At 41.9% G+C, this 12,384-nt stretch overlaps 1 protein-coding gene across 4 annotated transcripts in view; it reads right to left on the bottom strand.

Annotated features, from left to right (window-relative positions):
* The window catches only part of EPHA4 (EPH receptor A4), a 142,705-nt gene that overhangs the window by 32,139 nt on the left and 98,182 nt on the right, over window positions 1-12,384 (bottom strand). For all 4 annotated transcript variants that reach the window (XM_027120348.1, XM_027120356.1, XM_027120376.1 and 1 more), the window contains exons 6-8: window positions 3,272-3,396; window positions 2,096-2,255; window positions 810-921 (exon numbers count right to left, since the gene is read on the bottom strand). In XM_027120348.1, coding sequence (XP_026976149.1) covers window positions 810-921; window positions 2,096-2,255; window positions 3,272-3,396 — 397 coding nt within the window. The remainder of the gene's footprint in view (window positions 1-809; window positions 922-2,095; window positions 2,256-3,271; window positions 3,397-12,384) is intronic.

Raw genomic sequence — 12,384 nt, 5'->3', positions numbered from 1 at the left:
TTTTATTGTAACACACACACACACACACACACACACACACACACACACAAAGAATATGCTGTCAAGCTCTTCCTATGCCTCTCTTTTCTAGACTGTTTTCCAAGTATCAAGTTAGAGTGTAAACTCTCATAGAATAAGTAATTGCTGTTTTAGATCCATTTCCAGGAACAATGCCATGCACACGAAGTGCTCAAAGGATACTCTCTGGAAATGTCGATGGCTTTTCCTAAGGGAAGATGGAATGCCCACTTCCTTGCTTTGGTTACTGTTATGAACCAATATCATGTTGAAGTACTCTCTGTGTGACAGATGATCCACTTTGCCTATCAAAACTCTCCTGTCAATAACTCTTAGAGGCAGATATTTTATTATCCCTATTTTACAAAAAGGAAACAATGACTCAAAGAGGTGAAGTAACACAGTTGACAAATAGAGCTCAAATGTGAGGTCTGTTTTATATGGCTTTTTTTTTTGGCCTTTGGCAGTCAGTTCAGGCTTAAGAGAGGTATAAATGTAACACCTTACAGCCTAGAATATCTAGAAAGTTCCCGATGGCCCGCTTTTCAGCTTAGTTTCCTGCAATCAGTTGGGTCTTTCCAGGACTCTCAGTGGTGAGGGCTGCCACCAGGGTCCAGCCGGAAGCTCTAGCAGCGGGGTGGGGAGATCAAAGCAAAGAGGAGGGAGTTTGTGCTGCAAATGCCATGTTTATGATGCTAATCAAAAGCCTCAGCTTTGTGTGGAGGAGACAAAAAGCTCCCTCATAAAAACTGGGAAGGGGGTCAGGGGCAGTGAGTGGCTTAAGTGCTTACCTCCTGCTGATGACAAAAGCGGCGATGAGAATAACCACGAGCACTGCGCTGCCGGAGACGGAGACCAGCAGGACGGTGGAGTTGGCCCCGTCTCCAATGATCCGGGAAGGCACTGGCAAAGACAGTTACACAAGGATCACCTTGGGCAAGGTCCTAAACGATAGAACTTCTGACTGTCACAAGTTTCAACTCTCTGAAGCCATTTGAAATGCTCACAGCCTATTTTGCTCTACGTTAAGTATTCACACAACAGCATCTTCTAAGACAGCCTTAATGAGACAAAGACATTCTTTTTTATAATTGTATGAAGAATTCCAACCAGAAGACTCTTATTAAATCCTATGGTAAACATTTCCACTCATGGCTTTTTCTTCTCTTCCTTTCTAGTCTCAGCCCAAACTCTTACTTAAGGATCTGATGAATTCCTTAGTGAGAAAGACACCTGGAAATTGCCAAAAGGACAAGCAGTTTTGAATGACCTCTCCACTGCATCCTCACACCCCATCTATAAAAAACCTGTCTATTATTGCCCAGCTCAAAAGCCACTTCCTCCTTGAAGCCTTCCAGGATAATCACAAAGGATGTCAAACCCCTTCAGATTTTATTCTAGAGTACTTTCTTTCTTTTTTCATTCATATTCTATTTAATAATTTGTGAATAAAATTACTTTCTAGAATTAATGTAGGAAACTCTGCCCCACCAGCTCCTTATCCAGTAGGCTCAATTTTGGTTTGTTAATTATGGAGGGGAGATGTCTTATGTAAATTGCTTATTCATAGGTATGCCCTCTATTAACATTTTGATTCAATCATCCAGTTGGTCCAACTCACAATGTTGAAAGACTGATGTAGTTGTCTAGAGGGGCTTTTAAAAAAACTGATCTGACTTGATTTGAACAGATTCCTAGAAATAAATAGGAGAGAAAAAAAAAAAATTGGTACCTTCTCTAATCTTCCCAGGGAGAAAACTCCTTAGCTTAATGTAAGATAGTTATGCAACTGTCCATTAGTCAGTTTGGCAATCCCAGTTTTCATGGTTTATGGAAGGCTCAACACAGGAGAAAGATAGACATTTTTCAATCATATGAAAAGACAGATCAGATACCGTTATGAAAAATGTTCTTCTCTAAATAGCAAGAGGTGTGCTAAGTTACGGACACTGGGTATCTAGTTTCAAGCAATAGCCTTTGCAACAAAGTGTTTGCCTAACCAAAAATTTGTATAGCTTCTTAGTTCACCATAATGGGATTTGCCCTGGATTGTACAAAGAATCTCAGAACTCGCTACCTGTGTTGGTTGTGACCTCCAGGGGCTCGCTGAAATCTCCGTAGCCAGCTGCTGTCCTGGCTCGGACGTGGAAAACATAGGAAGTCAGAGGGTTCAGGCCTTTGATATCCGTGTTCCTGGCAGCCGTCCTAACAATCCGATAGCTTCGTTCATTCTGATCCTACATTACGAGAGGATAAAATTAGGGAAGGTGGCAAAATAAATCTCCCACTTACTCCGATACAGTATTAAAGCAGCCAAGCCAGTCCACTCAGAGGTTGAAAGTAAATGGAGATTGATAAACTCTAAACACTATATTCAGTTCAATGTTAGAGGTACTATTGTTACTTAGATGTTGAAAGAAATGTGGAGTTCAGGTATGATCGCTATTGACACTGACCATATCCAGATCTTTACCCATAATCTTTTTTTTGAAAAGAACATTAGATGATGGTTGATGGCTTTTCTCACTCCACACCCAGCAATTTCACAGAAATAACTACTGCAAGAAGGTCCCTTTTCTTTTTCTATTTTCCATTCTAGAAAATGTCAAAAATGTTATAATCTGGTTTCAAGAAAAAAAAAAAAAAATCCTGTCCCCTTTCTGCTTTTAATAAGGAAGACAATAAGTGATTACCTTTAAAAAGAAAGAGACAATTGTTCATTTTCTAGACAACCTTGAATGCAAATAACTCTCTTCAGAATGCTGTCCTTTAAGAGACAAGTTATTTGTAAAACATAATGTCTTTCTATAACTTTAAGAGGCTGAAGAATGTAATTTTCTTTCCTTGATTTTCTATTAAAAGTCATCAAAATCCACACCTTGATTCTGAATAGCAGTGATCTACTTAAACAGATCATTATTTCAACTTTTATGAGTCACTCTTCCTGATAGAAGGTTTATAGATAAGACATTCTTAGCTTAGCTATCTTGATTTGCAGGACTAGAAAGAAAAAATACAGTTATATTAGAACATAATGTGTTTTTTCTCTTTTTTAAGATTAGCAACTCAATACATAAAATTCATAATTGGATTTGATTGGGAAGCAAAATGCATTTGGTTTTGAGATTTACTAGTATTCCAGGACTTATAACTGACCAAAACTATAGAGAGAAAGAAAGGAAGGAAGGAAGGAGGGAAGGAAAGAGGGGTTGGGGGGAAGAAAGGAGAAGAACCTTGCTTATTCAAGTAATACCTTCTCATAATACTTGACTTCATACTCCAAGATCACCCCATTGGGCCGGTCTGGTTCCAGCCAAGCCAGAGCAACACTGTATCTTGTAACTTCTTTAGCCTGGACCAAAGCAATGGATGAGGGTGCTAGTGGGGAAAAGAAAAGATATCTTACTTTAGGGGGAAAAATTGGTGGCATCAGTCAATAATACCATCTTATTTTAGAAAACTGTGAAGGACTGTCTTGTCTTCTGACAAATCCCCGTTTTCCTCTTCCCTAGTACAAAAGCATATACCATTTTACGGTTCTTTCCAATATTTTCTTGTATATGGTTTATCTTAAAAAGACAATCTCTGAAGTAGTCTGGTAAGTCCACAGGCCTTACAGTATCACCTCTACAGCACCTGCAGCCACTCCTCAGAAAGGTCGTAGGTATAGAGAATGCTATCTGCCTGTTTATTTTTTGCAAGCCATGAAAACCTTTGGAAAATCTCCTCTTAAGCTCAGAGAAACTGCATCTCATACTGCCTCCAAAGAATTGAGTGTCGTGTTATTGGTCTTTAATTTTAGACAAGAGACTCTGCAACTCTTCCAAGGGTACTGTAGGGAATGCCAGAAGGCAAACAATTTACATACTTTCCAATATAAATAAAAGTATTGCTTAATTACAGTAAGAGTTTCCAGTTTGAACACAACCAGGCAAATAATGAAGAACACAAATAAAGCCATGATAGTCTCTCTGGACATATATGGCATTTTGCAACTCTTTTACAAGAGTTGAAATATTGCTTTTGCCTGCTGAGTAGCAAACCTTCTTCTTTCCACTGAGAAAGACACAAAAGCCGTCCTCCACCGGCTGTATTATCAGGGTTGGGGAGCAGAAACTTTTATCAACCCAGGCCACCTAACCCTTGCTTCTCCACTGTGGTGGTCGCATCTCCAGCCAGCCGTTATCAAGCTCTGCGGTGACCAACAATGGCACAAATGTGCCGTCTCCAGGAAGAAGAGGGAGCGTCCACGAAATCTGTGATCTTATCTAACCAAGCTGCTATAGAACCAGAGATCAGAGGTTTTCCTTAACGGAATGTATATTTGTATTCATTCTCAAATTGTGAATATATATGAAAACAAACGTCCCAAAGCGGCCACTGAGGAACAACAGAGTAGTGCTGGGCTATCCTCCTGCACTTTCCCGGCACATACAACTGCCAAATCCTAACTCAGAGGAAGAAAAAGAGAAAAAGTAAAATAAATTATCTGAAAATGGAATGGGACTAGCTGCAAACCCTCTGATCACATCTGACAGGTATGCTGGTGGCAAGAGATGCAACTAGATACACCAAAGTTACATGTCACACAAGGGAATCTTCCTGCTAAAGCTAATCCAGCAGAGAGCACCTCTTGGAGGGGACCATCTGACAGCCTGGCATCTCTGTTAGGGGTGCCTTGAGATGGTAACACACACGCGCACGCACACACACACACACACTCTCTTCCCTATTTCTCCTTCTCCTTTTCCCCCCACCCCCGCCCCCAAAGCTATTCCAGATTGGATCTCAGGCATAAACACAAGTAAAATTTCGATACAGAAAATAAATACATCCTCCATCAAAGGCAACCCACATGTTAGTAATAGCAAACTGAGTGAACAGAGAGACGCGCAGCAGACATGTGAAAGCCACGGAACACCTGTGGATAATGAGAACCGGAAATGCACTCATTAGCTGTGTCAAGGCTCCCCTGCAGCCCCCCACATTCTCTCTCTCTCTCTCTCTTTTTTTTTAATGTTGAGCCTTCTTTTTAATTAATTTATTTTTATTTTTGGCTGTGTTGGGTCTTCGTTTCTGTGCGAGGGCTTTCTCTAATTGTGGCAAGCGGGGGCCGCTCTTCATCGCGGTGCGCGGGCCTCTCACTGTCGTGGCCTCTCTTGTTGCGGAGCACAGGCTCCAGACGCACAGGCTCAGCAGTTGTGGCTCACGGGCCTAGCTGCTCCGCGGCATGTGGGATCTTCCCAGACCAGGGCTCGAACCTGTGTCCCCTGCATCGGCAGGCAGATTCTCAACCACTGCGCCACCAGGGAAGCCTTCTCTCTCTTTCCTTACTGGTTGACACAGAGCCATTGTCCAGCACATGCAAGGAGTGACTTTCTTAAATATAGAGGTAGCAAGGAGGCTAGGAAGGTTGCCTGGCTGTGAAAAGCCATTTCACTCCAGTTAATAAATATACGGCCTAACAGAGCACTTTAGCATCCACTCCATAAAAAGGGGCTCTCCCAACTCTCACGTTCAGGATTGGGAAATGAAATAGAAAAGTGAGGCTGTTAGAAAGAAAGCAGGAGGGAGGAAAATCATAAAGTTATAAAATGAACTTACGCTCAGAAATGTTCTGGATCAGATCCTGATCAGACAGATGTCTCGGGAAAGAATTGCCCGGCTGCCCTTGGAGTGAGCGCACTGATGAACTAAGACGGTTTCTCTCCGGTTGGGTTATCCCTAAATTATTGCATGAGGGAAATGAACCTGATTCCCACTTCGGGAGTTGGAGCGGCGGTGCTTCTGTGGTCATTCAAAGGGCATATGAGCTCCACCGAGGGCTCACAAAATCTCAAGACAGGCAGTTAACAATATCATCGTGTTAACTAATCGGATATTCCTAATGCAACCCTACTTGGAAAATGCATAGGCACTAACGTGAAAAAATAAACCGAGAGTGCATGCTTACTCAGCTGTTATAAAAACGGAGGAAAATGAGATGAAAGAGGAAAGGAGAATAAATCATTGTAATTTATACAAAGTATGATGCTGTGTGGCTGTAAAGTCTGAATTCTTTCCAAACAGCTCTTTTTCAGAAGAGCATTTTTATCAGGCCATAGTGACAAAAGCAACCCATGACCAAGTGAGATCGAGAATCGGACCTAAAACGGGGATGCGCGTTATAGTCAATAGGGCAGTTATTCTTCCCCCTGGAGAAGAGCTTCTTAACTTCTTTGGCAAGAAAAGCACCAGTGTGGGAAAAACTGGGCTTTGCCACACTGCCACTTTGGAGAGAAGATGCCCTCCATGTTACAAGCCGCCTAAGGGTTCTTTCCTCGCCTTTCCTACCCTGCTTCCAATACAGCCTCCAGCCCTACATCTAGAAGCCACCACCGTGCCTTGTGTGCCAGCCTGTGGCTCGTCTGGCTAGAGGAGGCATTTGGCAATGGCATTTCTCAATCATTTCCCTCTCCCAGTGGTTCCCAAGCATCAGTCTTCTCATGCCACCCAAGTAATTGCTACCACGTCCCTCTGCAACTTGGATTATGATTTAAATAACAATTTTCTTAAGATGACATACTTTATTTCTCGAAAGAAAACTTCCCTCTAGAGTTATCACGTGCAATCAATGGCAGGTAACCATACAAATAAAAATAATATATACATTAAAGAATACGTAATAATAGTATAATGAATACAATGTAAAAAAATTGCATAAATGCTCTTGCCTCTCTATGCTTTGCCAAGAAAAAGTGATTAGCCAGTGTTAGAGAAGCATTAAGGATAATCCTGACACCAATTTGAGATTCTGACCTTAGAGAAATCAGAACTGAGAGAGAATGGAAAAGGAACTAACTTTCACACAGAGCAACTCAGTATTACATAATGTCCCATCTGGGTCTCCCCTAAAATCATCTCTGATGCCACCATTGGTATGTTTCCACCCTTTGGTAAACACGGCCAAACCCTACTCGGTTTAGAAGTGTTTTGGATCCTGAGTCCCAGTGCCTCAGGGCTCTGCCCTTTGCCAACAGAATTAGAAGAGGAGATAAAAGACTAATAAAAAAACAGATGAACACTCATCCCAGATACATGGTTTAATAGGAGCTTTGACAAATCAGTGCCTTAGTTCAAAAGAAGGCTTCTCATCATACCGGGAATTTTGGTCCACATAAAAAGACCAAGCAGAAGAAAGGTCCTGCTTGCCTCCCAGTTTACGTTCCCAAACCTTATGGAGACTGGCTCTTCCTCCGTACTGACGCATCCACTAACCACAAACTTAATGAGCACCAATGGAACACGGCAAAGAGGGAAACGGGCAAACGAAGCTAAATTAAATACAATCTTTGGTATCCAATTAAGTGCCATCTTATCCCTTTAGCCTCTTAACTGAAAAAAAAAAAGAAGACAGAGAATTTTTTAATAGTCTGACAGAGAAGACACTCTTTAGTGTCAACCCAGAGAATCCATTTTCTAGAACTCAAGAAACAGTTCCTGCTAAGCTTCTTATCCTAGTTTTATCATGGCAATGGGGAGAAGTAAGAGACTTCCTCATTATGCCGTGTCTTCAGACACGTAATACACTTGCAGAAGAGTGAGAGAAGCTGGGAGGAAGCTGAGGGTTGATGTAGGTACGCTCATTATAGGAAAAGGACACATCTTAGACTGAAAGGCATTCCTCCCTACCCACAGACTTCCTTCATAAAAGAGATGTTTGCTTTAAGGAAATTTTGTGCCCCTGGACATAAGCAGCCTTCCTTTAATGGCTAGAATTTTGACATAACACACAACCAGAAGAGCTGGTCGTGCTAGCGGACAGCAGTGTGGTTAGAGAATCATGACGGATGGATGCAAAAATCACAAAGGCAAGAACTCCTAAAGGGTACTTTCTAAAGAAAGATTTGTGATTTAATTCAAATCAGCCCTTAATTTTCAAATTTTTAGAGCAGAATTTTCACTGTCCTGAGATGCAGATGTCTGAGACCACCTTTTCCTATTACTCTCAAGGGGATTTCAGTAGTTTTGAATCTAAAACGTGGCCTCCATTTCCTCTTCTTTTCACTTACAAATCATGCTGACACATCAATCATCATTCAATCATTCTACAAATGTCCTTTAAGCCTTTGCTTGAGGATAACTTAAAGTAGAGCTAAACAGGCATTTATGTTTTAAAACTTCAACAGTACTTGACTAAACAGACAGTAACTGGGATAAGAAGCCAGAATGTGGAGGAGTGCATTGTGGATTACACAAAGAACCATGGAGGATTTGGACTAAGGTTGGGGAAGTGTGGTCCAGACTGATTTGTTGGGGCAAACAAGAAGCAGAAAGGGGAGAGGATGGCTGATCAGAGCTGCACTGCTGCACATGTGACTGGAAAGTTCAGGAAATCACTAGCCCCTTGGTTCTGTGGGGGCAGAGGGCTCATCTAGGACACATGAAATGAAGTAAAGATGAAAAAGCATCCTTAGCCACGCGGAGTAGTCTTCATTTTACTAATTTGATGGGAAAAACTCAATGAATTTAAAAAGGATTTTGGATAAAAATCCAGGTTTGAAATTTACTGGCTGCCATCTTGGACAAGTTTCCTTGCCTCCATTCTCCCATCTGTAAAACACCCTCCTTTCAGATACAAGCATGTAGGCTATTAGAATGTACAACCTATAAGCACAAGACTTATCTCTATATGCCCGCTATTCAAGATCTTGTCTGGCATATAGTGGGTGCTCAATAAATTTGTCGAATGAATAAAGGTGAACTAAACGTTTAAACAGATCTAAAAAAACTCTTTGTAGCCAGCAAGATGTTTTCTAAATATAAAGTATCAGAAGTAAGTCATCCCTAAAACAACTTTATATCTGCACCTGTTTCAGATGGCCTTTTGTGGGTTTGGTGTTGCTATTTAGGTTAACTGAGATATTGACAGTCAGGAGTGAAGCAAATGACAATTCTAATTTTAAATGGAGTCTCTGTTTCCTAAGGCTTTTTTGGCGCTTCTGAACTTCTGTCGAACACACAGGCTGTAAAATGTCATTCAAAAGTAAGTTAAGGGCTTCCCTGGTGGCGCAGTGGTTGAGAGTCTGCCTGCCGATGCAGGGGACACGGGTTCGAGCACTGGTCCAGGAAGATCCCACATGCCGCGGAGCGGCTGGACGCGTGAGCCATGGCCGCTGAGCCTGCGCGTCCGGAGCCTGTGCTCCGCAACGGGAGAGGCCACAACAGTGAGAGGCCCGCGTACCGCAAAAAAAAAAAAAAAAAAAGTAAGTTAACATTAAAACTAGTTTTCACTGCACCTGTTACATATAGCATTTTGAGAAACTTCTCTTTCCCTGGATGAGGGCGTTGACAATATGTTCGGTATTTCTCCTCTGTATCTGGAGGGCATATGCAAATAGTTTTCCGGACTCCCTAACACAAAGGTGAGTGGTGTTGAGATTCCCTTCAAGTTAGAATCCTAAATCCAGAAAGAGCCCCAAGCAGCCCCCCAGTTTGACAATAGCAGAGTTATCTCTAAAGACTCACTAGCATAAGCACCGTCACCACCAGGGGCAGCCCTTAATACCACATATATCCTTGAAATCCCACGGAAAGAACATCATTGTTGAAGTGTCAGGGTAACCAAGTACAGTGCCCTCTGCAGTCAGGGTAGGGACAGCAAGATTAAGTGTGTGAAACAGACTGTCTTTCCACGCACCCACTGGAAACAAGTAAAATGGTAGGAAAATATCACTTTTTAAAGATGGAGCAAAAACTCAAGAGGATAAAAGGAAACTTTTACCGAAGCTTGAGGCTGAATGATCTGAGCTTTCCACTAGGAAGCAAAGAGAAATTCTCTCCCCATCAAATAATTCTGTATTCAAAATAATACATACCCTCAAGAAACTGAGAATGCTTTCTCCGTAGAATCCGCATTGGCCACGTACCTGTGATTACTTTTGGTTTGAGAGCAGACCACGGCGCATCCCGAAGGCCCAGGTGGGTTTTATCTCTATGTGTGTTTTGGATAAACAAATAGCCTAGATTCGGGGCTCCATCATGACTTTCCAACAGTCGTGAGTCTCACAATGAACAATTACAGGAGATGCTTTGATGTCAAACAGAGGTGGCTCCTTTTCGGAAAATGGTAAATTTCACCTTCTTTGGTTCAAAGCTCAGCAGTTCTAACCGCTCCCCACCGATGTGAATGCTGCAATTTTCTTTTATTCACTTCCTCAATGACTTGCCATCAAACACCTACAAGTCATTTTACTGCAGCAGTTTGGTCCTTGTGACACCCCAATAGGATGAAGAGAAAAAGAGACATGGAGAAAAGAAAGGGAGGAAGGAGTCACTATAGTCCTTCACTTGTGGGCTGTAAAACTGTCTTCTTGGGTCCTGCATCACAAGCGTTGAATTATAAAGAGTTTGGGGGACCTACCCACTGCATTTCATTACTGGCTCAAATTAGCGGGGAGAAAGGAATAAGGCAGGAAATAAACAGATGCAACAAAAGGTCTCCAGCCTGTGGACAGGGAAGCGTGAAAATGGCCCTTTATGGACCTTAAGAAACCTAAAGCCAAGGACGCCTGTGGTTCTCAAGCCCATCGTTTGGAGGGAAGACGTCTTTAACCTCAGCAGAGTTTTGTTTCCCTCCCCAAGATTTGAATTTAAAGAGGCGATGTTTACTTAAGGGGTCTTTCCCTGATAGGAAAAATAAACCTACAGTTTATACATAGCTCTGCTTAATGCAAATAGCATATTTAGATTGAATTATTTGGAGCTTAAGGTGGTTTTTGTTCCCCCTTTCTTTCTCATTTCAACGCCACAGCTCTGATTTGCTCTTTATCAAAGGTTGGTGCATTTTAAAATGCTGTCAAGCATCAAAATTAAATGCTTCAGAGCACTAATGATATCCTTGTGATTAAGGGTTTTGCCATCGCAGAGATGCTAAGAACTCGGGTGCTAATATGAATTGCTGTCTTCCACATCCCACCAAAGGGAGGACAGGATTCTTCCTCTGAGCTTTGTATTACGTAAGGCACCAAACACCACTGAGCAACTTTTATTTTTTACGATGATATTGCAGTAGTTCATAGCACTCAACAGTGCACAGAGTGCTTTCCTAGACGCACGATCTTGTTTGAGCTACATTCGATCAATCAGCTGGATTAGCCCTCTGCTAATCCTTAGATAAAAATCATTAAAAGACTCAATCCCTATCCACCCTCCCTGAATACATCACTGATGTAAGAACTCAGCTCTGCACCCCATAGCTTTTAGCTACTGTACCATTAATAAGTACCTAAGCACATTTTCTCATAGTCAAGAAGTGAAATTGTTTCTAAAACAAACAGACAAAAGGTATGGAAAAACCTGATTATTCTAAAATTGATATGGAATTTTTTTCCTATTCAACAAGAGGCGTGGAGCCAGATTCTCAACTAAAGTCTTCAGGAGACTGAATTAAATCAAGTTCATTTATATTGAAATATGGAAATATTAAGCTTATACTTAAAATGTATGAGGGATGCACTTTTTTCCCCATAAAATGATTTCCAAGGTCAGTACATACAGCATCTATTTTAAACAAATACTATAACATAAAGCAGGGTACAGTAACATTTACCAAAAGATACAACAGACCTGTGCTTCCAGTGAGGGACAGAATCTGTTCTGGGGACATTAATGGTGCTTTAACTAAGTGATCCAACAGCAAGACTTTACAAAGCGTTTAACTCAGACTCTTATTTCTGCAGAGAAATGGATGGCAGATTATCTCAGGCAAATTCTTTACAGAGAGCTATCACCCACATTTTAAATAAAGGAATGCGATGCAATTCTTAGCCTTTACATTAAGTGTTTGCATACAGAAGTTGAAGGTCTTGGGATAGGCCTCTGTGGCTAACTGCCCAAAAATGGGAGTTCCCCTCCCATAAGTGTTTCTGGGGTGGAGCTGCTTAGACAAGGTCCACATTTCCTAGATCTCTTCACATGTAGGATGGTTCACATCCCTGAGTTCTGGGTGTGGGTTGAAGTAGTGACTCCCCTTCTAGATCTATCACATAAATAGCTCCCTTGGGCTCTCCATCCTCTCTAACCCACAGTCTGCCAGCTCCATGCTGGTGCTCAGGGTCCATCTTGGAAGCTCCCCATAGACCCTCCCCCTCTTCGCCGCCAACTGGATGTGACTTGAGCAGGAAACAATTTTCTATCGTGTTAACCTGCTAACTGACATTTGGGGGGACAGCGGCCCATTCAGGTAAAGTGGAGCCATTCAGGGAAAAAAGGGGCATCTTCAGCTACAGATGGTCCGAGACTTACGATGACTGTTGTTCGACTTGCTATTTTTCGACTTTATGATAGCGTAAAAACAATGAGCATTCAGTCGAAACTGTACTTCGA

This window comes from Aethalodelphis obliquidens, unplaced genomic scaffold (assembly GCF_003676395.1).
Source record: "Aethalodelphis obliquidens isolate GAN/ISIS:26980383/991018 unplaced genomic scaffold, ASM367639v1 scaffold2, whole genome shotgun sequence".
Taxonomy (NCBI): domain Eukaryota; kingdom Metazoa; phylum Chordata; class Mammalia; order Artiodactyla; family Delphinidae; genus Aethalodelphis; species Aethalodelphis obliquidens.
Note: the sequence above shows the minus strand (reverse complement) of the source record. Positions and strands in the feature narration are given on the sequence as shown.